Raw genomic sequence first — 25,361 nt, 5'->3', positions numbered from 1 at the left:
ATATTTAATAATAGTTTACTATTTATGGTAATTTAAAGTAGCAATGTTTATGGTTATTGATTTAGCTTTCACTTAATTGACTGACGTGACATAAGCCTTTGTTTTCTTTAAATTGAATTAGTTAACTTCGCGATAAGGACATTAGATAAAATAAACAGGAAAAGATACAAGCCTTTTAAATACTTAATTTTTATTATTTTAAATTATTTGTATTTACAAAAAACAACTCTTATATTAACCGTCGGATTGGTAAATGTAAATCAATCTCGTTTTATTATTTTATAACAAGCAGGTACTTTCTAGTAAACCTTAGGTATATCACGCACAACATAAGCTTAACTACTACTGTTAAATACAATGTTCTCATTAATTTCACAGCACTAAATGTCACTGGCATGTTGAGATATGGCAGGCTGGGCAGTTGATGTCATATCTGACATACTCATATTTTTAGAGTTATTGGCATAATTCTCATAAAGCCAGTCCCAGAAGCGCACTCTTTTAGATTCAGGGTCAGATCGAAGAGTGAAGTTCCCAGTGATGTCAAGATAGTTTACGTGGGTTGTATCATTGACGGGCAGCCATTTAAAGTTGACTACGGACTCGTAGTCTATTTGAGGCGTCGGGTTTCTGTAAATGTTTAATTATATTTGTTTACAAACTAAAACAACTTAAACATTTTTAAAGGAAATTAATGATAAAACTTTAAAGAAATTCATATTTGTAGATAAGTATCAGACCAAAGGAAACAAGCATAACACTTGAATGATTCATTGAAATTATCAAAAGTACAAAAAAAAGATAAGAACTTCAGGGTTATTTCCGTCTGCTTACCCAGTTTTAGCGAAATTGGTCCACATTTGTACCATTTTTTTGGAAACCACCGATTCTGGGGAATCATCGTCTAATCTGTAGTTTATTCTAGAGAAATAGAATAGATATCCCATTTCGTCGCCGTGACAAACTCCCGGATGCGTAATACCCAGCATCCGCTTAAAGAGGCCAAGGGCACCATCAAAACCGAATCTGTAGAGATATGTCGGGCTTGTCCTGTTCGTTTGTGCCTGCAATCTTAACGTTTCTAATGCTGGCCTCAAGAACATTACATCTGTGAACAACTGTAAATGGTTTATTGGTAGGGGGTTACAATATTATTAAGTTCTTTTACATAACATATGCACAGTTTTATTTTATATATTGAATATATTAATAAGGCAGAAAGGCCGCGACAAAAAAAATCTAGAAAGACTACCATATTAAGTAATTAGTTAATCGGATTCAAATATTAATATCTTTATAATAAGGAGACGGCGTGAACATGATACTTTACATCATATGTAAAAAACCAATATACATAAAGACGATATCGTTTTTATAGTAACATATTTACTACAAATATATTTTAATATTTTCAATGTTTTATTATATAACAAAGATAATTTATTTCCATTCCAATATAGAACCATAAAAACATATGAATGACTAATAAAGCTATCGATGTGTGATTCACAGATACGGATGTTTCGTTGAATTTCGTCACTAAAATCGAAATCGAGTCGAGTAAAGACCTAAAAGGAGATAGAATCAATTCACAACTTTCTCCATAAACGGGCCATAACCCGTATAGTATAAGATGGAGTATATAAGCATATTTAAAATATTACGTAAAAGTGCTAAATATAAAAATCATATAAAATAGCTTACATCAATGAGGCTGTCAATGTTTCTCATGTCGACTGGTCGTTGCTGGAAGTAGAAAGCGCGGATGTAATCCGTGACCTTATTCGATATCTCTTCATCTGACGATATCAGCTCGGGAGGAACGACTCGTCTGAATTCATGTTCTAATTCGCTTAGTAACTTAGGATAGCGCTGGAGACCTGTTGAAAAATATTGCCTATTAAATTTGCTATTAAGTTATAAGGATTGGTTTAATCATTAATAATTTATCATTGAATGTGTAGGTCTATTCATGTGTCTAATATTACATATCAAATAGACAACCTCTATAAATATATATAGAAGATATATGTATTAGATCTTTGGTTAGATTAAATTTTTTATATTTTTTATAATTTTTTCAACATCGAATAAAGCACCAGCTTCTCGTTGAGCATCAGTAAATTAATTGGCGATAAAAAATGTTATTACCTCGAATTCCAATGTTTTAGTCACATTGTACTAAAATGGAGAAAGTCTAGATCTAGAACTTCTAGTCTAGTCAAGTGTAACCAACTCTGAATGTTGTCTGTATTTACTTATACTAAATTATTTTTTTCTCTATCTGGCTAAGAGAAAATTGTAATCAATTTGTTTTATAATCTGTGTCCTTGTCAGATATGTAACTTATGCCAATTCTTGTATATTTTTGGTAACTATTACATAAACGAGTTACAAATACAATACAGCGTGACGATATATAAAGGCAGTCGTTAGCTCATTATGCAATTCCGTGTAACATTTGCGTAATCGAAGTTTAAAAACGCAAATATAATCGCACAGATGTGTATTTTACTTGTGATAATTCCTGTTTTTGACTCCATTTTCTATAACATTGACAAAGGTGCTTATTCAAAAATAAAAATACACTATAGCTTCTATCGAGGCCAGTCATGACACAGGGGCACAAGAGTGTGACTGTAAACTTGAAAAGTTCTAGGTGAGATTCTCACTTGATTAAGTTAAATATTTCATATTTTCATTCGCGCGGCGTTGACATCCGCTACTAAACACGCAGTGATTCCAGAAATCGGCGGGAAATAGGGAAGGGCAGTATCTTAACACTAATTTCCTTCTGCCGATCCTGCTACGTGCGGGGTGAAGCTAAAAAAAGCTATTCTATTATTTCTTTTATGCAAAAATTACGATCTTTTTGAACACATGACTCTGTTTTACTTAATATGGTCAAGCGAGTTTCTTAAGATGTACATAACAAACGTAGCTAGTATAAAACTGCACTTTAAATCTAAAACTAGTTTTAAATACGACATATATCTATTTCTATAGTATATTTAATGAAAACAATTTTGAACTTATATTAATTAACTTTCGAGTTCGCCCAGCTCCAAGTTTTTCTGCAGTCCTATTCAGATTTAAATTATTTAGTGATGATACAGATTTGTAAAGTTTTTTTTAAGAAAATAAATAAATCTTGCGACAGTTCTAATTGTTCAGCTAGCCGCTGTTGAAGGTTAACTATTTAAATTACAAAACAGAGTTTAGTAAACAAATCGTAATAGAAAGCGGTAGGCACCTCAGAATTGATTGAAAAATGCCAATGGTTTTTATAGTAATAATAAATATATAAAGATATTTATTTTTTAGTGATTCTACAATATTATATTATAATTATAGAATATTATTAATATAAAATATTTATGTTTTATATTACCTAAAGTAAATAAAAAAAAATGATCCCTTCCAATAGTTTTTATCTTTTATTGCGAAACGTTTGATAGTAGTAATTTTATAGTATAATTATACAGGGTGTCCCAGGAGCCAACGATAAAACGAAACCAGGTGATAGACCAAGTCGTGACAGTTATGAGAAAAATATAAAAAAAAATCTTTGTCATGTATTTTTCATATTATATTGATTTTAAAAAATATCGCAAAAACCGACACCCTGTGATGGTTTTTCACGTCCCTGGACTACAAATATTACTCTTTCTTCATTTTTTTTTCTGTAATGTAATCATGAGTAACCCTTCTGTGAATTACAGTTTAAGATTTAAACATACCTGCATCAGTTTTCAATAAAATGTGGTGCTTTTGCCAAACATTAAATTCAAAATATTTACTACACCCAACTTTAACCGACTGTACTATAAAAAAAATGTACTACACTGTTTTTGCAAGTAACTTTAAAAGTTGGCACATTTCATCTGGATTCCGAAATGGTACGCCACTTGCTGGATTACTTCTTTGTTGAAGAGAGAAAAATCGAAATACATGATAATCGGGATGACGTTCAGCTTTTTGGTATATTTTCCGATACATTCTAGCTGCAGCATTTGCGTTACATAACCATTCTCCATGAATGAAATGCATATTGGCAACGTGTCAAAGACCGAGTATATGGCCTGCGAGAGCCCGGACTCGAGCACTGTTCTTATAAGTCCTGGGCCAGCCCCTAAGTCGGATAAGCGTTGCCTGGGCTAAGTGTTTAGTTTAGGGAGGTGACTGGTGTGGTCTGTGATCGCAGGATACCGTCCAAACTCTTATCCGTCTTATAGAGATCGTGATCGATGCCTTCAGACTCGTGCATGACGGATCCAAGGTACCTGAACTTTTCCAACTTAGGGGATGGGGACCCAGGACTTATAAGGACAGTGCTCGAGTCCGGGGTCTCGCAGGCGATATATTCGGTCTTTGACACATTGCCAATATGCATTTCATTCATGGAGAATGGTTATGTAACGCAAATGCTGCAGCTAGAATGTATCGGAAAATATACCAAAAAGCTGAACGTCATCCCGATTATCATGTATTTCGATTTTTCTCTCTTCAACAAAGAAGTAATCCAGCAAGTGGCGTACCATTTCGGAATCCAGATGAAATGTGCCAACTTTTAAAGTTACTTGCAAAAACAGTGTAGTACATTTTTTTTATAGTACAGTCGGTTAAAGTTGGGTGTAGTAAATATTTTGAATTTAATGATTGGCAAAAGCACCACATTTTATTGAAAACTGATGCAGGTATGTTTAAATCTTAAACTGTAATTCACAGAAGGGTTACTCATGATTACATTACAGAAAAAAAAATGAAGAAAGAGTAATATTTGTAGTCAAGGGACGTGAAAAACCATCACAGGGTGTCGGTTTTTGCGATATTTTTTAAAATCAATATAATATGAAAAATACATGACAAAGATTTTTTTTTATATTTTTCTCATAACTGTCACGATTTGGTCTATCACCTGGTTTCGTTTTATCGTTGGCTCCTGGGACACCCTGTATATTTAAATAGATTATTATAACCATTATTGATCTTATATCTTTAAATTAGTATAAGTGAACACTTCATCTATATTCTGTAGGTACTTAGTAAGTCTTAGTAAATCCTTTTTAGGTGTGTAAAGTTTTAGCAGATATCCTTCACAACATTCTAATAGTGAACGGAACCATATGTGACATGATTTCACAGATTTTAAAATAGGTATATGAAAAATGTAATTTTATATCTTCATTTTATTTTTCCGTAAAAATACATATTAATAAGCGTACGGATAACAACAACGCCCTGGAACTCGAATGGATAAAATGTTTTTAATTTTACAATTGTTATTTTTTTTATTTACTCATTTAGATTCAGGACATAAATATAAAATAACAAGTAAATTACTTTTTACTATATTGTATTGTAAAAAATATGACATTTTTTTTAGCAATGCGGCGGTTCCAGTTTGGAGAAAAAAATAATTCATTTCTCCGAGTAGGAATCGAACCCACAAACATTGCATTCGTCAATTTTATCACTAACTATACTAAAATACCTTTAGTATTTCATAATGCAATCACAACTTATCACACATTATCTACAAGTATTAACATCAATCATTATAAATCTATATCCAGACAAAGATATACGAAATGCAAAGAAAATAATGTTCGCGCAAAGATTAGGAAACATGTTTTTATGAGAGTCCATTTTATTTTGGTAATATCCATGACGTACTTAAAGTACCTTGGGTAAGTAACGGTAGGTACGTTTAAATTTTCACGTAACAACACGTGCTGTCACGTAGCTTCACACGCAATATCCCGACAGAAATTAGATAATTATGACAGCGAAAACGAGAACATTCGAAAAATAATACCTGTATTTTTGGGTTGGGTATTATTAGGGTAAATACACATTAGATTTTGTTTACTTCCTTAGATTAAATAGGTATTAGGTATTTAAATGTGAACCCTGTCGTGGCGCAAATGCACAAGTGTGTGACAGTAAACGCCACTGGTAGTGGGTTCGATCCCCGTTCGAGGAAATAAAATATTTATTTAAAATTTTATTCTCATTTCTTTGCTTTGGTCTTTAGGCAAAGCGCGGTGTTGAGTTCCTCTATTCAACTAGCAATGCCTCCAGAATTCGGTGGAAAGTGGGAAACCGAGCGTTTTAATACTAGGTTCCCTCTGCCAACGCTGCTATGTGTGGGATATAGCGTAATTTTCATTACTATTTAAAGAATTTTAATCTTAATATACAAATTTTATTTCAAGTATTATTGTTTCGCAATACATTATTTTCCAACTCTAAAACAATATGAACATAATGTACCTATGTATGTACTATTTGACCTATTTCTCACGAAGTCAACATGAGAATATATTTTAAAGGAGTACTTAATTAAAAATATGCTTAATAATAATTGTTTTGAGACGTAAAATATTATTGCATAAGTACCTATTTTTGAAGAATTTTCGCGTATTTCATTTCAATTGTATTGTCTTTACGAAACTTAATTGCACCAGTCAATGTAATATATTAAATATTGTATTATTGTTTATTAAATTCTAAAATAAAGTTGTAAAGAAATATTCAAATATGCTATAAATAATTCGAGATAAAAGATAAACAATTCTTTCCTTCATTGAAGGAGTTTTTGCTTTTTTTTCTAGAAGGTCTCTAAACCTTCTAGAAGGTATAAAAAAAACATTAAATTTATCGGAGAGTTTCTATACAGACGTCAAAATCATTTTTTCGGACATAATTTGCATACATGTCCGATTAAATCAAAATCAACAAATCCATTTCTATTGCTAAGTATTGTAAAAATGTAATAAAAAGAATAAGTATTTTATATTTGCGACAAAAATGCATGAGATTTATTTACCACAGAACAGTGTGCTCTTTATAAGCTAAACGAAACAAGAATCAATGCTAACAATGACATATCATCTATACTAATATAATAAAGCGGAAGAGTTTGTTTGTTTGTTTGTTTGTTTGTTTGTTTGAACGCTAAGATCTCTGGATCTACTGGTCCGATTTACATTGTTTTTGTTTTGTATGAAAGCTGCATTCTTCAGAAGTGCTATAGGCTATATAACATTACATTACACATATAAATTAATATATTTTAAAGTACTTTTTAATTTGACATGCAATTTATTCTGCCATGTTAATAACAACCGTCGCGTCGCTACGCAACCGTTACCGCGAACATTATAGCATTTTATCTATTGAAATTATAGTTTACTGTATAACATTCTAATAAATAAGTAAGGAGATGTCACTGATTCGAAATGACCTAGCCTTCGGGCGGCATAGTATGACCTACGCGAACGGGCAGATGACGTTGATGGTTTTATTACATTTTCATACATTTTCGAACTTTATTTGCTGTTTATAATTAATTTAAAATACACTTTGGTTCTCTTCTTATTTTATTTGATATTGCTGGCAAAAAATATCTTATGGTATTTTTACTTAATTTGTAGTTATTTTTACTTCTTATGTTGGTTTTCAATTTCTCAGATATTTTTTCTAATAATATGTCTCTACTTATTATTATTTTTGATTATTTAAGCTTATATTTTCTTACTAATTCTATTGAAAACTGAAAATATAGTTAATAAATATTCTTATAGTTTAAGCAGGCGTAGCCGCGTCCGGGTCCACTAGTCAAAAGATAAGAACTTACGTCTAAACAATATGATTCCTTCTTGAGCATTATACCCGGTCATCAGCGGCACGTCGGCACCAGGAAGCAGTTCCCGAGGTGAGCGTGTCAGGAAAGCGCCTGGCATATTTGGTTCCAATACGGGTAAGAAGGGTAGCGCCACCGTACTCTGTAAGTCCGCGGACTTGCCCGGCGCTCCAGCGATCCTTGCACCTGCCTTTACTAGGAGTTCGCTTGGTGTAGCGCGGAGATAACCTAAAAATAATAATTATTAATACAAATGTTATACATTTTTATATGTTTTCTGTCATAGAATTTTTATCCGGATTAGTGTTAATAAAATAATTGAAAATGAGAATTTATGTTACATAATTATATAATATTAAATATCTATAAATAAATTTTAACACATAAAGAATAAAGTGTATGTCTGCGATTTCAAAATAACCGACTTTTTCAAGTGGATATTGTTATTTAAACGATACTAGAACATAATAAATAATCATACAATTTTATTTTTTTTGTCTGTTTGTCCGAGTTAATCTTCGGAACAGCTAAACCAATTTCTATGTGGCATTCACTGGAACATAGTTGAGGCTGTGGAGCATTAACAACAGAGCGACATTCCCACGAGATCGGATTTACGCGGGAAAAACCGAGTTTATCGTGCGCGCATATTTACCGCCTACTTAAGTAGATAAGAAATAACTAAACATTTTTCTATTAAATGCGACAATTTTTTAATTAAAATATTTATGTATTTTTAGTAAAATTTATTTATTATTATTTATTTTATTTTTGTGGGCAAAATAACCCATAGGATTTTAATTACGATTTATTAACTGTATAAATAGTACAAAAGTAATACTATTTTCCTAAATAGGTCCTCTTTATAAAATTCGCAAACACACATTTTAATCACAACTCTTTCAGCTGTTCAATGATATTTTAGCAATTTGTATAAAAAAGATATAGAATCAATGAGTAGGTATATATATTCCTTTTTCTTTTACTATATATACCAATAAAAAAAACTATTATATAATACATAATATATTACGCTGCTGAAAATAAGTTTCATGTATTTCGTAAGAAGACACGGATTCGGTAGATATTAATAATAATATAATCAGCCTTGTCCCAATAGCTGCCCTTTTACGTACGATTTATGTTACGACTTGAAAATACACTGTGGAATTTATATGACGTGTTAATCAAAATGCTTCTCATTTTTTTAAATTACATTAATACTGTTTTTCGAGAGTTATTAAAGTGTTGATATTTTAATTACTTGTTTTTTTTATTATATTTTGTTTATTTTTCCACTGTATTCGGGAATGTACAAGGAGAACGTTCTCAGGGCAAACGTGCAATAAATATGAACATCAATATAAAAAAACCAATAGCCCAGTCGTGGTTCAGGAGCACAAGAGAGTGACTGTAAACGCCACAGGTTGCGATTTCGATTTTCACTCGAGGAAATGAAATGTTTAATATTTTCATGTCTTCGCTCTGTTGCCGAAGCAAAGCGCGGCGACTCAACAGGCTTATCAGCGGAGTGTCTTAACACTATGCTCCCTGTGCGTACCCGATGAACGAGGAATAGCCGAGAATAAAGCGATGAACGAGGGTGTAAGTCCAATGTCAATCCACAATAATCACGCGACGCAGATTCTGTCCATTGCGTTCAGGCAAGTTTAAGTTGCTCTACTAAATATATTTGTGTTATTAAATTTTATTGCTTTACGTAATTTTTTTTATAGCTAGCGAGGTACTATAGTTATATTTTCTTTTTAAGAGATGTTCTTATTTATTGACTAATAATATTTGTAAAAATCTTTAATCATATTTATGAAATAGATTGAATGAAAATGGAGAGTGGACTGCCTTAAAACAATAGATCCTCATAATAAACGAGGGAGGCTCATGTATAAATATTAGCTGAATAAAAAGTAATTTCTATCATACCAATATAACGATAATATGAGCTCATTAAAAAAAAAATGATATAATAATACTGAAAATGATACGTTCCACTTACAGTCACTTTATTTATGTCAAGGTATTATTTACACAGGCATTGACATTAATTTAAATGCAATATATGCATGCAAATTGTCAATAACGGATCACAAAATAAACAAAAACTTAAACTTAAAGCTAAAAAAACAACTTAAAGTGCCCCTTACTTACAACAACGATATTTCTTATAAGTACGTAGTATGTTATATGTATATAGTATATTACAAATTAAAATTTGTAATATACCGTACTCATCATTGCCAATTTGTAATTTTTTAATAAAAGGGATCTACATCCTGCTGAGAACCGGAATGATCACGTCATTTGTTTAAAATTAGATCTGGAGTAGATAGAGCAATTACTTTATAATTTAATGCCAACGTAGAGACGAAGTTGCTTAAAGTTGCATTTATTAATCAGGTAAGGGTAGTGTTGGAGGAGCTCGGACCAGTGCCTGGATTTGCGCCCCAAGAGTATCTTTAAAGGCTCCCTTAAAAAGGAGCAGCTCGAGCTCCTCTCTCTACTTAGGTAGAATTCCGAAGTTATGATGGAAGATATTCTAAAAGTAAGTATATTACATCATTATAACATTTCTTACCAAGCAATTCTGCTGTACTATTAGTATCGATGCCCAGTTCCCTTCCGAGTTCAAAGGCGTGTTTTTTAGGGCTCTGCGCGAGCGCCCACGGCGAGATCGCTACTCCACTCTGCGCTATTGCACCGTGGAATAAGCCCTAAAACCAAACATTTATTTGATAAATGTCATATTTTTTTTATTTTTCACATTTTTAGATAAGTTCTAAATAAATAAAAATATATATATTTTTTATATTGAACTTAAGTTACTTTTTATATAGATATTATTGTACAAATTTATTTTAGATCAGAAATAATTACAGAATATTTAAGTTACTACAGAATTATAGTAATTATAAAATTAAGTTAATACAGAATATTTATGTTACACAAGTACGATCGACGCCCATTAGTAAAAAGTCAAAAGCCTATATAGTAGGTCCCTACACTTTACAGTTATTGTGTGGAATCATTTATGATGATAAATATATAATAAGTAATCGATAATTCGCTGATTAAATATTAGAACCTGTTATTCATACATAAAATACTTTGTCGCATTGTTTGACTAACCTGTGAAGACGGAGAAAGCATGTGCAGATGGACAGAAGCGGCACCCGCTGACTCTCCAAATATTGTAATACGTTGAGGATCGCCGCCAAATGATTCAATGTTATCTCTAACCCATTTTAACGCCAAAACCTGATCCTTTATACAAAAAAAAAACAATAACATTAATATACTTTCACGAATATTATTTAATTTGCTTACCTAATGTATATTATTTAAATATGTATAATAGATATGTATTTATATCGATATTAAGTATTTGCGTAATATAATTAGAAATGTGAAAGTAGGGAGATATTTGTTCACGGAAAATCCTTTTACCGGAGTCAAATAAAATAGTCTATATTTAGACTGCATCATTTTTTCACAAAATATTACAAATGTTAAGCAGACATATTGCGTAGATGCTGATCACATTTTAATAATATGTATTTTTATTTGTATTATGTAATTGTAAATGTATTGATTCTTTAATCTCAGTAAATAGAAACACATTTTATTGCTTAACTATTCTCCATCGGTATGACCATATGAATATGAAGAATTAAACAACGAATAAAGGATAATTATTATCACAAAGAGACGATTCAAATGTCAGTAGTTTACAACAAAGGTGATGCGCCCGCGCACCGATCTCAAGCTATCATTACCAAAACGTGCTATAGAGTTTTGTAATCTCATAGATGCACTTGACCAATATATCTAAGCCGTGACCGGGCGTTGCTTAAGATGTAATAGCGGACAATGGTGAAGGGTTGTCATTGGAATTTATGTGTTATTTAGGTAATAGCATCCTATCCTCCATGTTTCCTTCCTTCCTTTTCACTAGCTGTCGACGTGTATGGTCGTAGAATATATTATAATTTAATTTGAAAAACAAAACATGGTAATTTTTATGTGGTAACCAATTGTTATTAAGTATAAAAAATATTAATTTTAGTATTATAATTTTGAATACAATAATGTATTTCTTAAATCGTATCGTAACTCGTAACTCTACCTTCAATCCCATATTGCCGGACACTTCTTCATTCTCCAGACTGAGGAAGCCCAGAGCTCCAAGTCTATAATTCAACGTCACAAGAACCACTCCCGCACCAATTAGATGGTCTGGTCCGTACAGAAAAGCGTTGCCCGAACCCACCGCAAACGCGCCGCCATGAATCCATACCATCACTGCGAGTTTTGGATTGTATCTAACAGAAAAAATAAATAATATACATATAGGAAATAGACTGAATCGCTTGACCTAAATAGATTCTCTCTGCCTTCATTTCATTTACTAAATTCTATTTCTATTGATTTTTCGTTGGCCTCCAAAAGTTACATTATTATATGCTTCACGAACTTTGTTATAATTGGATAGGTACTGTATTTTTTTCCAATTTTTCATTTTTATTAAAGTGAGTAAAACTAAGTAGGCTTTTTGGTTGCTACTCTAGACATAATCACACGTCGAGTCTGTTGTATTTTTTAATTACTGTTTTATGTTTATTTTAGCTTTGGGCTACCTGTGTAGAGAACCCGGAAACCTAAGACAATACCGTGCAGCGTTGCCAGACGTCTCATTTTTTTAGTCCTGTGATGACTCGAACTAGCCAGACATGGTTAGGACCATATCTAGACTTAGATAATTATTTTTTAATAAATTTATTTTTTTGTTATAAGTTCCTAGCAATTCCGGAGATTAATTGTCATAGAGAAAATCTGGCAATTGCCGCCGAATTCTAGAGGAATAGCATATTGAGTTGCGGAATTCAACGCTGCCCTTTGCCTCGTTGCCAGAGCGAAGAAATAAAAGTATTAAATATTTAATTTCCTCGAGTGCGCGCCTCGTGTTATAATTCTAGCTTTATTTATTGTATACAGAAGAAACGTGCAGTATTTTTTAAGATTTTTTCTAAAATAAATAATTGTTATATATTTTTTCTTATACAATAAATACTCTATTGTCTGTACATGGAATATTTTATGTATAAGTAAAAATATTATTATTAGCATTCAATAACATAATAGAACCAAAAAAAATATTGTCAAATATTTTGTCTGAGTGTTTGTCCTCGCCAATCTCAGAGACGGCTTAATCGATTTAATTGCAGTTTTCACTATTGTATTTTGGCAAGCTTATTTAACATTTAATGTTTGTTTATTGCAATCGATTTATAAGTAAAAAAGTTATACCATTTTAAAAAATGTTGTTTCACTAATGCAGATAACTCCATTATAAATAACAATTTTATTGAATTTACTATAACTTTAGTTTAGGCAAATTCAGGTATAGATATTGTTTTTAATATGATATTATTATTATAAAAACAATATCAATAATGAAACGTAAAAGGAAAATAAAGAAACGTAAATTAATAGCCACGAGCGGTCACCCAAGTGACTAATATAAATAAATATTGCAAATTGACAAGGATTCAATAAGGTCGCGGCGTATAAACTTAACTTATTCAAATATTTGTCTAACGTGTAACTGTGCAATATCTAGGAATCGTGAATAGAAGCCTTGAATTTCATTTTAATAATAATTAAAAAAATTAAATTTTTTTTAAAATTGTAAACTAAATTATAAAACCTGTAATATTTTTATCAAATTTAAAGTGTTATTCCACACTTTGGAAAGAAAAATACTTTTAGAAAACGTTACGTGAAAAAAATTGAACGCGCCTCTTGGAAATCGTCCATGTTTGTATGTAATTACCCAGAAACTTTATCCGGTAAGGCTGATGTATAGACATTCAAGTATAGGCAGTCTTCATCGCCTTTATACGTGTCGAACAACATGAACCGATGAGGACATACAGCACCTTCTTCGACAGCATCACGAATGCCAGACCACGGTTCTAAAGGCACTGGTGGTCTAAAACGTAATGGACCTCGGGGTGGTTGAGCGTATCTGCAAATATATTAAATTTGTTATCTTATCGTCTAAAATATATTTTATCTATTTCAAAATGTTATATAATTTAAAATATTATTTAATATTTAGATTAATAAATATTTAGATTTACTAAATATTTTTAAATATTATATCTATAGAAATTAATAAAACCCATGACATAAATCAATAATTCTAAAAACTAACTATTTTTAGTATATTTTGCTTTAACACTCTTGACCCCATTAAATTGAAAAAATAAATATGTTAAAAAACTACAAATTAATCAATAAAATTTCGCAAGTGCTTAAATATTTTGTCTGTCTCTGACCTTATAATTACGTTTATAGATAAAAGTTAATGAGAAGGTTACTGTTTATACTGCATCGGACCTTCAAAACAATTTTATTTTCAACATTAAACATTTTATTATGAGGCCAGTCGTGGCGCAAGGACACAAAGTGTGACTGTAAACGCGACTGGTTGTGGGTTCGATCCCCACACGAGAAAATAAAATATTTATTTAAATTTATATTTCCATTTCTTCTCTGGTGTCGAGACCAAGCGCGGCGTTCAGTTCCGCCACCTGCAATGCCTCCAGAATTCAGTGGAAAATGGAGGAACGGAGTGGCTTATCACTAGGTTCCCTCAGCCTGCTGTTTACAGCAAGATATAGCGTGAAGCTGAAAATTTGTTTACATTTTTCAATGTTACCTTATGCCTTTAAAGCTGTAATACGGTGTTTGAGCGCTGGTCCTGGCCACGACCCTGCGACCACGGAGAGATCCAAACTTAGTTGCAATAATGGGTCCTCCGCCTACTCGCATACGATCTACTAAGGCGTGGACCAAACGAGCGGCGCGGGCTGGCACCGCCTGGAGTCGTCGAAACGCATGTTTCAAGCCTACAGACTCGCTCACCGTGCTTGATAATCTCCGCCATGCTCCTGTGACCTTATATAAAAGTTTACATTATTTATTTATTTTTTCGATTTCCGCTTGAGGAAATGAAATATTGTGTTTTATTTTTTTTTGCTTTGGTAACGAGGTAGAGTGCGGCGTTGAGTTACGCCAAACAAAACGCAATGCCAAAAGTCGGGGGAAAGAGGGAAACGCAAATGTCTTAATTGAAACGAAATGTCTTAACACTAGATTCCCGGGTTCCATCGGCCTACCCAGCTGCATGCTGGATACAGAATTAACACAGAATATACTTTTATTAAATAAGCGAATCAATTTTACATTTTTAAATATAAATTATTATAAAAAAGATACATTTAAAAATATAAAAAACCACACTTCCGAGGGCGGGACAAGGGTCCAAGCCATCGGTGGCTAGGGCTCCAGAGAGAGGAACCTCCGCACAATACGTGCCGTCTCAAGTATTACTGCCTTCTGTATCCGGTTCTTGATCCAACAGCTAAGCGATAGCCTCTTAAGGTGTTGGTCGAGGCTTTTCGCTATTAAACCGTTAACCGAAACCACTATTGGCACAATGATAGTCGCATTGACATCCCACATGGCGGTAATCTCATGGGCTAGGTCCAAATATTTAGATTGTTTTTCTTTTTCGGCCTTCACGAGATTTTCATCATGTGGGATAGTAACGTCAACAATCACTGCGCGGCGCGCCGCTCGGTCTACTAGTACTATATCAGGTCTATTGGCAACAATATACCTGTCAGTAATAATAGACCGATCCCAGTAGAGCAAAGCACAGCTATTTTCAAGAACAGACATGGGATTGTACCTGTAGTAAGGCACCTCCAATTCTACAAGGCCATATTGAAGAGCAAGTTGCTGGTGTATTATCTTGGCTACTTGATTGTGTCTATGCAAATACTCGCCATTAGCAAGATGAGAACAACCAGAGACAATATGTCTGAGGGACTCCCCAGGTCGATGACACGCCCGGCAGATGTCGATAGTGCCATCTTTCATAATATGTCTCTGGTAGTTCCGTGTCTTGATAACTTCGTCCATAATTGCACAGACAAAACCTTCAGTTTCTCCGAAAAGATCCCCGAACTGTAACCAAGATAATGATGAAACAGTATCCACGTCCTGGCCCACTAGGGCTCTATGGAATCTACCATGCAGCTCCTTGCTCTTCCATACAGCCATGCGATCAGAAGTAGTAAGTACTACAGGCCGACGCCAGTTCTATTTGCCCAAGGAAAGAGGAGTAAGGCCTTTGTCAACTGTTACCACATCCTTGTGCATATCCACGTCAATCTTGAGAAAATATTCTCTAAGACTGCATACCTCGTGGTTATGGAGGTTCTTGACATTTAAAAAGCCACGACCTCCACACTTACGCGGGATATACAGTCTCATTACAGACGAACGCGGATGGTGCATTCGGTATGTCGTCAACAATTTACGTATTTGGCGATCTACGGAGTCTAACTCAGTCTGTGTCCATCTTACAATGCCAAAAGTATAGGCTAAAAGCGGCATAACCCAACCGTTGAAAGCACGCACCTTGTTGCCACCAGATAAAAGGCTGCCAAGCACTTTTTTCAGGCGGCTAAAGAAACGCTCCTTCACCAATTGCTTTATGCTCCGCTCATCAATACCCAATGCTTCAGACATTCCAAGATATTTATAAGTCTCACCTTCACCAAGAGTTCTGAAGGAAACAGAATCTGAAATGCAAATATTATCAGATCTGATCACACTATTGTTATTGTTTTTTTTTTTAATATTATTTTAAATGTAATATAACTAACTATTAGGTCAATGTAATAAAATTATTAGTGCCACAGGTACTTTTAATATAACTGTAGATATATTGTTACATTGTACCTATATAGCTATATAAATACAGCACGTCCACTTACATAAAAACTCGCAATAATATTATTTCATAATATATAATGTAATTTTATGCACTGACAAGAAAATTATATTTTTAAACGTTTATTATTTTTAACTCGCACTTATCCATTTATCGGGTGGTACAAATTTGACCGTATAATTAAATTAATGGAACTTTTTGACATGTGCATGTGTCGACTGATATTGTGTTATTTATCACTTACATAAAATAAAAGAACAGATTTAAAGTTTAAATTACCGTAAGAAGTGTTAAACTTTTGGTAAGTAGATAGGTACTTAACCTTTCGTAATAATAAGGCCCCTTACACACAAACCTTGTTTGGACATAAGTGCAAGCAAAGTTATAATATTATTTATATTAAAAATTTAATAAAATGTACGATATTCCTACAATTATTTTTATAGTTCTAGTTAAGAAGTATAACTTTATAAGTTTACAAATAATAATAAATAATTTGCTATGTACAGTTCATTCCCGTGTGAACTATGTATATTCGTAACAACGAGTATGTAACTATTAGACAATCGTTACACACCTATTAAAGTTTCCAAATTGTACGCGCAAATAAAAAACTACGTAGCTGGTGTTAGTCATTCGTTTACTCTATGAGAAATTTAGTAATTATCAAACTCCAAATATTAATTATTATAAATATATGTACACATTTATGTTGTAATAACATAGAAATCTTTTGTTTTTAGCTTTACGCTGTAGCCCGCATATATCAAGGTAGGCAAGGGGAACCTAGTATTAATATTAAGGAACACCGTTCCCGCTGATTGGCGGAACTTAGTCCCTATTATTTATTTTGATTACCTTGCTCTAGTAAGAGACTAGAGCGAGTGGAAGTCGAAACCACAACCATCGCTCTTCAGTCTCATTCTGTCTCACTGCGGCGCGACGAAACCAAAAAAAATAAATAAAGAAAAATAAATTTTTATTCAATTTAAATATTTAAATGAACTAGTCGCTGACTCAGCTTGTTATATATTCACGCTGAAACAATTACCTAAGTCGATTTTAATTAAATTTTACATCGATGGAACTCAAAGAATGGATGCTCCTACTATTCTTCTTTGCAACCATGTAATATATTGTAAACACGGCATAAAAGCGACTTTGTTATTTATTTTACTACAATACAATAAATCATACTTGGAAATGACGATGACTGTAATGCGACAGGTGTGGGCTCGATCCCCACTCGAGGGAATTAATGATTAATTCCTAATATTTTCATTTCTTCGCTCTGACAGGCACCAAAGTGAAAGCCGTGGCTTCCGCCCCTCAACACGCAAGGCAGGCAACACTAGGTTCCCTTTGCCTACCTTGCAGCAGCGGGATACAGTGTGAAGCCGATTTGATTTCATATGACACTTGAAAATTCTTTAACACCTAAAACAAGTAACAAAAAGTGGTACCCAAATGAGCTAGCAGCTTACAGCTACTTTTGAATTTAAGAAATTGTTAAATATCGCTTGCTTTAGATAGTAATTTTGTGAATAACAGTAATTAAGTCGCCATATTGATCTAATTCCCGTGTCATTTCTTCACAGCGTCGGCGAGTGAACGGTTACCCTCAACTCAACCAAAAATATCACAATCGACAACGTGGTGTTTAATATCGTAACTGCAGGTCTAAAGTTTTAATTTGCATGTAAACAAAATAAATATTATTAATTAACGTGGATTTACAAGAACTTAAACTTCTATAAACCTTTAAAAAGTAATTAGATAATTTATATCCAAATACTGTTTGGAAATTGTGACATTTTGCGCTTTTATTTATGTGACCTTTGTTTTACAAGGACTACCAAGTAGCTAATTTCGATGCTTGTGTATTGTAAGTTACAATTCGCTTCATTGACATTATATTTTCTTAAATTATAAAGAAAAATAACATATTAAGTTATAAGGTAAATTTATTTTCTATTATTAGATAGTATAATCTGTGTTGCATATAAAAAAAAATGAATAATCAAAAATTACCTCTCAGTAGCCATAAATAGATATCTATTCTAAGTATAATTTCTTAGCGTTTACTTGAATTACTTACGCTCGGTGTGAGTAGTCGTATGATACTCGTATGTTAACACCGCCACCTTATGGCGTTCAGTTTTATATTTAAAGACCTTCTTATTTAAGTATCTAAACAATCTATTTATATTTTATTTAATACAGAGGCAAAGAGTAACACTGATTCCTTCCTATGCATAATTATAGAAATGTGATCATCAATTGACCCCAGGAACACAAACATCAACACATTGAGAATACTTCCTTGTGAGCTAGCCTGTCATTAAGGTAATACTATTAATTATAGAAAGACATCTAATAAACAACGGCACCAATAATGTAAACATAAAAAGTTGAAATTTCTACAAACCTGCAAGAAAAGTTATTAAGGACAGTAAGAATATAGGCAATAGTGGGTATATTAACCCAGAAAACGTTAAATATCTTTCTGTATCTATTTTTTTATATATTTTATTAATATCCTGTATTATAAAATATTCTTCAATAATAAAATCTATTTACTTTGTGTGGTTCTAAATTTTTTCTAATATGTTTATTTATCATTGAATAATATAGCAAATTAGTACATGTAGATATTAAAATTTAATGATAAACATGCATCGTAATCGGTAAATATAGGTCTCCAAAAAATTTAAATTAATATGCAGGTTTTTATGCAGTGAACCATATACAAAATATCGATACCTTCATTGAATATTATACAATATTTTTTCTCTTGAGGTCTTTTATAGTATTGTGTCGTGTAAATGTTGTAAATATTTATAATTTTTCGGAGTAAATTTTTTTCTAAGTAAAATTTATGGGGGCCCACCCCATTATTGTGACTATTCCAGGGTGGGCATGGCCCATTCGGCTCTCCCCCCTTTCTACGCCCATGGTTGTAATAAACACAGGTATTTTTACACTGAAATATATTTCTAAGAAAACGTTAGCTATTGCATTTCTAATAGCATGTGCTTCTCGAATAACTTGATATAAAGTTACATAAGAAATTAAGTGAAGCATGATTCACGTAAACAGAGTACGTACAGACGTAGAGAGAACACATCGCGTCGTCGCCACGAACTCTTGCCCAATATAAAATATATCGAGGTTTTTTAGGTCACTATATTAATAAATTACACATTAGCTTATTACAACTGAGATAAACATTACGTATAAAAAAAAAGAAAACATGACTTTCTAGAAAATTTATTACTGTCAAGCTTTATCCTAAATTATTCTTTTTTTTCAGCTTCACGCTATATTTTGCATGTAGTGGGGTGGGAAAAGGGAACCTTGTGTTAAGACACCCGTTCCCAACTTTCTGCAGAATTTTCGAGGCCTTGCGTGTTGAGTGGCGGAACTGAACTACCTGTCGCGTTTACGACTGTAAAGAGACTTCACGTTCCATTCAACGTGACACTGGCGAAGTGATTTTGTGCTCAACTGGCACGCTCGGAACGCCATAATAGAAAGAACAGAACAGAACAGAACAGAACAGACTTCGCGCTTGTGCCTTAGTATAGTAAAATTAAAAAAAATATAATAATTATCATACCTTCATAGAGTTCAAACTGCTCGCTGCATTCGCCACCACATCGCCTAACGCCGCAGGAGGCAACGCATCACTCGTGATCAGTCCATGTAAAAAGACTACAACGGCACATAGCCACCACATACGCATGTTCACTATTATTTCTAACTGTCACTGGCACTGATAACTTGAACTTAATGGAAGCGTCACGGCAATAGACTTGTGTAAAACATATTTTATCTTTTCTTATTTTGTTTATTTCTCTATTCCAAGTTGGGGCTGCGGTGTGCGAGTTGCGAAGACCTAAAAACAAAACAAAGTAATGACTATATAACCAAAACAGTACATGGTATGTAATGATTGTTGGATTGGAACTTCAGCTGACCACCAACGTTTGTGGTTTTCTTATTGCCTAAGCATGTACCTAGCTGTAGGTAAATGTATTTTAGGGGCTTCAAAGGTGATATAATGGCTCAAATACTAATGAATTCTTTAGCGTTATACTCAATAGAAGAATGTTAAGGTACTCTAAAATTAAGAGACTCATTTTTAGGTTTCCGTACCTCAAAAGGAAAAACGGAACTTTTAAAAATTAATCACGACATCTCGCAGAGGTATCAAGCGGAAATTAATATAAAATATTCAGGTCTGTGATCTCTTGGAGTATAGAATAAAATCAAGCTTCTCATATAAAATATGTTCTCATTTTATTTGAAATAAACTTATTTTTTTATATGCCCTCAAACTTAAGTTTGTCAACTAACATAAATTGTACTTCCCGTTGACCTACAATCATGACATTGGTAGGGAACCCGGGGGGCGAGGTCGACCGGTTTTTAATTTAATTTAAAATACGTAACAAATCAATATTATACATTTAAACATTTTTGGCAGTCGCGGTGGACAGTGAGTGACTGTAAGCGCAACGTTTATAGATTCGATTCCCATTCCAGAGAATGATTTAATACTTTCAATTCCTCGCTCTGGCATCGAGCCAAAGCGCAGCGTTAAACCTCAAAAATTCAGCGAAAGGAGGCAATGGAATGTCTAACACTAACTTCCCTCTGTCTCCCCCTCTATATGCGGGATACAGTGTAAACCAAAAAAAAAACATTAAATACATTGCGTAAGTCTTATAATATCTAAAAATATATATTTACATAATATTTTAACATATAGGTAACTATATGTAATATTGATCTAATCGAAAATATTACAATAAGCACATTTTTGTAAGCGGCCAACAAGCCGTGGTGGCGTTCTCGATATTAGGTGCACTTTCACTGCCTCGCATAATCGTAACCCAGAACCAGAGATAACGTATAGGAACTGAGTGTCACATCAATTACATCTATAACTGGGTTAATAAAAGTTTTAAAGGGAAGTGGAAAAGGTAGAATATAGTAGAATACACAGACAAATCTTTTTCAATATTATACATAAACGATTAGAGAAAATAATCTGCAACACAATTAAAGTAATATTACATTTTATATTTAAAATCATTCAAACTGAATTACCTTTAATAGATAAAATATGAATAACGAAATTAATTATATAGATGAACGTATGTTTCTCGTTCTTGTATAGAAAAGACATCAACGCTCATAAATTTTTTGTGTGCAAAATGAAAACACGTACGTATACTCAAATAATTCAATTAATTTTATACATAATATGCAAGTATTTATTTGTAATATCACTTTACATATGAAATATATTTAAAAAAATATATTATTAAAAGAGTAAACTAGAGCAAGCTTGTAAACTTGTAAAAACAATTTTATTATGTAAAAATATTATTTTAAGTATCGAACATTTAACATTCTTTAATAATATATATGTGTGTAATATACACAACTCGTTTTGTTTGTATAACATAATTAATTATTTTTATTGCTATACATATATATTTGTATATAAAATGTTAACTATAAACTTCAAATTGTATGTTATCTTTTTTTATATACTAATAGATAATGGCACCAATAATCTACTCGTGACTACGGAATACTGCAAAGTGCTTGAAATATATGCATACATTTATAAAACTGAATCCGGATATTTTCCGAAACAGTTTACTTTATTTTCTCGCACTGTAGAGTTAAATATGAATCAAATACTGATTTAAATTAAATATTTACGTTTACTATTCAGTAAAATCTAGTCATAAATAGGTACCTAAATATCGAGTATAAAATTTAGATAGATGAGAAAAAAGATTAAATACTAGCCATTAAGAGCGATGTCAATGTCCTTAGATGTTTATGTAAGAAAGATAGATTGTTTATGATTACATCATAAATGTAAAAACTATGCCTTACTGTAAAATTCCCGGTAGTTTTTAAGGCTTCACTGACTATAACAAGCGGTTATTTACCCTGATAACAGCAGTAGTGATGTAACTAAAGCTAAACAAATGAAGGCAGAAGTTACGAATTCTATTCTTAGTATTTTAATGTACTATTCATTATGGCAAATATCAAATCAAGAAAACATCTACCTTCCTTCATCTTCTCTTATTCAACAACAAGAAATTTAAAAAATACATTTTTGCTTTCTATTATTCTTTTTAAGTGCCCCTCTATCCATTTCAGTCAAAAATACTAAATGTACAGACAAAATATTTCTACTGTTTTATTATGTAAGTATAGAGATTATATGCTACCAAAAATGCGAAATCAGAAAGGGTACATTTTTAAAATATGTACCCAATGGAAGGTTAGTACTGTAGCAGAGATAGTAAATAAAGGAACTATCAATTATTATATACTTTTATATATATTTTTTCTAATATTGGTAAAACTTATTATTGGTAAAAATTCATGAGACCTGTAGTATTAAAAATTACAATTTCAAATATAACTACAAAATACCTATTATCACCGAATTCCGTTACGTACACTAAGATTTTATTTAAATTTACGTTTCTTTGCGGTAGATAAATTCGAAAACTGATAAAAATAAAGTAAGTCATTTTCATATGGATGAAAGTTTGTTTTCTTTAAGGTTTACTGGGGTAAAATCAGTGTGGGTTAGTGTAGCTGTTAGTTGCTGGCTTATCTATGCATCCTAAACCTTTATTCAAAAACAATTAAAATTCCAACTCAATTTTTCTTTTATTTGCCTTACAATATTTTTAATTTTCGTTTAAATAATAATTTACTATATCTTGATACATTTTTATATGGGACAAACCAGTGGGCCTTGCACATAGTAGAGCGGTAATTATAATAAAAATGCAATTATTAAATTATGTATCTTAATGGTATAATTCAGAATGTGTTTAACCTTCTACACTTCGCGATTTGCAATTAAAAATAAATAATTATTAAAAATAGTCGTCCGAATTAAAAAGATAAAACTTTTCATGTGACCTAAAGGTACCTAATGTTTAAAAAATATTGGTTTTATGTATATATGTTTAATATACAATTATATTTGGTTGTTAAAAATGTAAAAAAAACGGAAGATATTTTTTGAACTAGATTGTATACCTATGCTGGGTATGCTATTTTAAAAACTACTTCTATACTTCAAAGTATACTCATAGCAATAATATTTACAAATTTGCGAATTTACAAACAGAATATGTTAAGGAAACCGGAATATTAAGGTTAGTTACCAATTACATAATTTTATTAGTAAATAAATGGTCACCTATTTAAATTTCCTACCTTGGTGTACAGCCAAAACTTTTGGAACTTATTCAAAGAAATTTAATGAAAGGTTTAACTCAAATTGTCTATATAGTACAACTTTTAAATACGAATGTTATAACAACTTTGTAAAGACGTTCAAAGAAAAGCACGGGCACTCGCGCCTATAGCAGTCACTCTATACTGGCTTCGGCGACGGTCGCTGAGACGGTTACTTAACCACCACCCACTACTACGTTGTGTGTTATTTAATACATTCTACTATACGTTCTGAGTTACGAATATTATATTTATCTCGAGAAAGATTATAAAATTAAATTTAAATTACTAATGATTTTCTTTTAAATTTTAAAATTAATATTTATATTTTATACACATAGTATGTATATTATTATATATAATATGTTCTTAATCATAATTCGACCTAAAAAAAGATGTAAAAAAGGTGTAAAGATGTGTATGAAATTCAAATTATGAAAAATATTTTTATCTTTTAAATATTCTTGGACAGTATATATAGGCTTTCCTAATTAACGTTGTTCTTAAAGTTACTTTAAATTTCTGCAGTGGCAAATTTAAAACACACTGCGGAGCGGAATAGATATTATTATAGACACGCATTCTTGTGTTTATAAGTTTCGAAAAATAGGCAGAAAGGGGGGTTCTGCCTAATTCTCGAAACTTAGTCTGTTGAGTGGCGTAACTCAACGCCCTATTTTACCTCGTTAGCAGAGCGAAGAAATGAAAATATTAAATATTTATCTCCTTCGAGTGAAAAATCGATCCCACATCATCTCTATTTTTAATAAAAAGTATTCCTATGGCAAAAAAATATTTTTCAAATAAACATATTCAAAGTGCACGTTCTAATCTAAGCAAGGCAGATACTACAGTGAAATGCATATAGTTAACATATTCCGTATCAGGAAATCCGGAAATGATTAGTTTCACATTATAATTTATGCAATACGAGGAACTAAAGGATATTTATGACAGAACGTATAAAGTAAGAAATCTGAGTTTCAGAATTAGTAAATAAAAGTTTTTAATAAGTAAAAAATCATTACCCTTTTCTACATCTATTAAATTTTCTCGACAACTTAGAATATTTTGTTAGCTTCACGCTAAATCCCGCACATAGCAGGGTAGGCAGATGGAACCTGAGTGTTAAGATATTCCGTTCCACCTTCCGCCAAATTCTGGAGGTATTACGTGTTGAATAGCAGAACTCACCGCCGCGCTTTGCCTCGTTACCAGAGTGGGGAACGGAAAATATTTCACTTCCCCCGAATAGGATTCGAACCCACATCTACCGCGTTACAGCGCTATCTATAGCCTTTACAGTCGCCCTCTTGTGCCAATGTACCACAACGGCTGCCATTAGAATGTTAACTAGATAAAAACTGAATAAAATAATTTCCACACGATTGTTGTAAAAACGGAACATATAAACAAATTGTAAAAACGGGACGATATAGGATCATTTTATTGTTCGTTTGTTTCATTTATTTCATTTTTCAGAAATTCAGAATTATTTTAATTTTATAATCTTTTTTTAACTTGCAATGGATGTGTGTATATTAGTTCGGGTGAACATTTTGAATTCAATTTTTAAGTAGATATCTTCAACCAATT

General features: G+C 32.2%; 1 protein-coding gene across 2 annotated transcripts; it reads right to left on the bottom strand.

Moving 5' to 3' along the window:
• Positions 1–173: 173 nt before the first annotated feature.
• LOC146536733 (carboxylic ester hydrolase) lies at positions 174–23,921 on the bottom strand. 2 transcript variants are annotated; one of them, XM_085189706.1, is made up of 11 exons: positions 23,728–23,921; positions 20,092–20,370; positions 14,388–14,626; positions 13,497–13,691; positions 11,790–11,985; positions 10,793–10,927; positions 10,242–10,377; positions 7,643–7,876; positions 1,705–1,880; positions 835–1,118; positions 174–630 (listed from the first exon to the last, which is right to left on the bottom strand). In XM_085189706.1, the coding sequence occupies exons 2-11, from the start codon at positions 20,215–20,217 to the stop codon at positions 381–383; spliced, it is 1,971 nt and encodes a 656-aa protein (XP_085045832.1). In that variant the 5' UTR covers positions 20,218–20,370; positions 23,728–23,921; the 3' UTR covers positions 174–380. The 2 variants fall into 2 exon arrangements, with proteins under 2 accessions (XP_085045832.1, XP_085045831.1); XM_085189705.1 differs by having other exon boundaries at positions 23,745–23,921.
• Positions 23,922–25,361: the final 1,440 nt, after the last annotated feature.

The sequence above is a fragment of the Heliconius melpomene genome, chromosome 8 (genome assembly GCF_056956725.1).
Source record: "Heliconius melpomene rosina isolate 202511_hmr_F chromosome 8, ASM5695672v1, whole genome shotgun sequence".
NCBI lineage: Eukaryota > Metazoa > Arthropoda > Insecta > Lepidoptera > Nymphalidae > Heliconius > Heliconius melpomene.
Note: the sequence above shows the minus strand (reverse complement) of the source record. Positions and strands in the feature narration are given on the sequence as shown.

Bases quoted from the DNA above. Each gene is read 5' to 3' on its own strand.
- LOC146536733 (XM_085189706.1), bottom strand. From the start codon at position 20,217: ATGCGTATGTGGTGGCTATGTGCCGTTGTAGTCTTTTTACATGGACTG. The intron at 13,692-14,387 runs GTAACATTGAAA...ATATATTTGCAG, and splicing joins TACAGCTTTAAAGGCATAAG to ATACGCTCAACCACCCCGAG. The intron at 10,928-11,789 runs GTAGAGTTACGA...TTTTGTATAAAG, and splicing joins CCGGCAATATGGGATTGAAG to GATCAGGTTTTGGCGTTAAA.